The sequence below is a fragment of the Orycteropus afer genome, unplaced genomic scaffold (assembly GCF_000298275.1).
Source record: "Orycteropus afer afer isolate SDZICR_OR568_19922 unplaced genomic scaffold, OryAfe1.0 scaffold00423, whole genome shotgun sequence".
Lineage (NCBI taxonomy): Eukaryota > Metazoa > Chordata > Mammalia > Tubulidentata > Orycteropodidae > Orycteropus > Orycteropus afer.
In genome coordinates this window covers 1,915,691-1,917,899 of record NW_006922010.1, presented here as the reverse complement: position 1 = coordinate 1,917,899, position 2,209 = coordinate 1,915,691, and the positions used below count along the sequence as shown (strand labels likewise).

The window sequence follows — 2,209 nt, the reverse complement described above, 5'->3', positions numbered from 1 at the left end:
TGGGCTGTTACCTGTGCACCAGGTGCATCTCGCTGGGTTTTAAACACCAGAGGCTCAGCCTCAAAACTCAAGTCTACATGTCACCACAGTAGGACAAACTGACAGACAAGTTTGTCCTGCTGTTGGAGACCTCTCTTATCACCCCCAGCTGGGTCCCTGTGGCTGACTATACCTCTGTCTGGCTTCCTGGCTTTTAATCCCCTTTCTCCTGCTCTTCTGCCCTGCTGTTTTGTGCAGTCCCTGAGTTGTCCCTGGGGCTGACTGCTCCTCTGTCTGGATTCCTGGCTTGTTATCCCCTTTCTCCTGCTCTTTTGTCCTGCTACTCTGGGCGGGCCTTAGTTGCCTCTCCTCACTTAATCCCTTCGTCTGACTGCTCTTCTCTCTGGCTTCCTGGCTTTTAATCCCCTTTTTCCTGCTCTTCCCGCTTGCTACTTCGGGCGTCCCTAAGTTGTCTCTCCTCACCTGTAACCCTGGGGCTGACTGCTCTTCTGTCTGTGTTCCTGGCTTTTTATCCCCTTTCTCCTGCTCTTCCGGCCTGCTACTTTCATCTGTTTTGGGATTTTCTGCTCTGTTCTTTCACAAGTCCATATGGTTTTAACTAGTGTGGCTTATAGTTGGTATGACAAGTTCGTTATTTTTCTTTCTCTAAAAAAAAAAAGTGCCTTTCCATGTGTATTAAAGAAAGTAATCTGTGTTGGTATACATCTGAATTTATTGTCACACTCTGTTTAGTATTCTTACTTGTGTATGTAAGATCAAGGGAATGGTCCAGTATGCTTCCTTTTATTCTTATGCTGCTTTTTCCATAGCCCCTCTTAGAGTCTGTGCCTTATGAAGAAGCACTCGCAAACCGCCGAGTCCTTCTGAGTTCTACTGAAAGTCGAGAAGGCCTTACACAACAGGTATGGCAACTGTTTAAGGTAACTGTTGAAAAATAGAAACATTAAACCACCTGGAGAAGGCTTTTAAGACATATAGACCTGAAATAGAGGCTACCTAGGTACACATGCAATTGGTGTTACAATTGCCACTAAAGTCATATCACCCCACTTTGACCATGATGATTCCTTCTTTCTCTAGGTGATTGACTTAAGTATCTGAAATATTAAGGTAATAAAGGAGGGAGGGCCTGGACACTCAGAGATATTTTCATTTCTTAAATTAGCAGAAAGCAGCAGGTTGGGGTGGGAGATAGTACTTTCTTTAGAAATTGCTACAAATTTACATTAGTAGCTTTTGTCACAGATTTACTCATTTCAGCACCTGGCTTGCTGTTGGGTTTGGAAATATTTATTTTAAAGTCAGCACAAATAAATTCACTTGGGACAATACTTTTGTCTGTATAGACTTTATTTTCATTGGAAACAGCACATAATTATTTGACATTAATGCCCAAAGAGTTGGATGTAAAAATTTAGTCCATAAAATAATTTCTGAAAACCAAATTCCTGAGATGAACAACAAAGTGTGAAATACCTTAAAAATTGATTTTGGATATTCTTATATTGTGTGAGGAAAGTAAGACTCCGAGAAATTAAATAACTTTTACCTCAAGTAGAATATCAGGTGCTGGACTGTGTGACCTCAAAGGTAATGCTTGTTCCATTCTGCATTAGCTATGTGCTAGTGAGATACACACTTTGGGCCTCTCTCAAGTGAGGATAATACCTTCCTTTCAGAGTTTTGTAAGGATTAATAGGCCAGCGGGAGGCAGTGTGGTGTAGTGAAGAGAACTAGGCTAGTGAGCCGCAGATAGGATTCCAAATCCTGCTCCCCTGGTTTGCTGGTTTTGAAGGTGGTTGAGCTGCTGGGAGCCTCTTTGAGAAATGAGAATGGTAGGACTCTTAGAAGGCTTCAGTGAAATAAGGTGAGGAAGGTACCACAGACATTGTTTAATCATGGTAGTTGTAAAAGCATTTGGGGTTTACTATATGATTGCCATTATTTTTATGTAATTCTCAAAGCTTTTATTTGCTCAGAGAATTTTTTTAAGTTCTTATTGAAATATATCATACACAGGAAACTATATAGATCATTAATGAACATCTCAATGAAGTTTTACAAGTTAACACACCAGCGTAACTAGTATTCAGATTAAAAAAAAGAAAATTAAATTATACCATTCTTCTATGTTGTTGTCATTGTTAAGTGCCGTCGAGTTGTTTCCGACTCATAGCGACCCCATGCACAGCAGAACGAAACACTGCCC

General features: G+C 40.8%; 1 protein-coding gene across 1 annotated transcript in view; it reads left to right on the top strand.

Annotated features, from left to right (window-relative positions):
• PPP1R21 (protein phosphatase 1 regulatory subunit 21) overlaps window positions 1-2,209 on the top strand; it is a 142,912-nt gene that overhangs the window by 97,560 nt on the left and 43,143 nt on the right. The window contains exon 16 of the mRNA XM_007953997.1: window positions 810-902. Within this exon, the coding sequence (XP_007952188.1) occupies window positions 810-902 (93 nt within the window). The remainder of the gene's footprint in view (window positions 1-809; window positions 903-2,209) is intronic.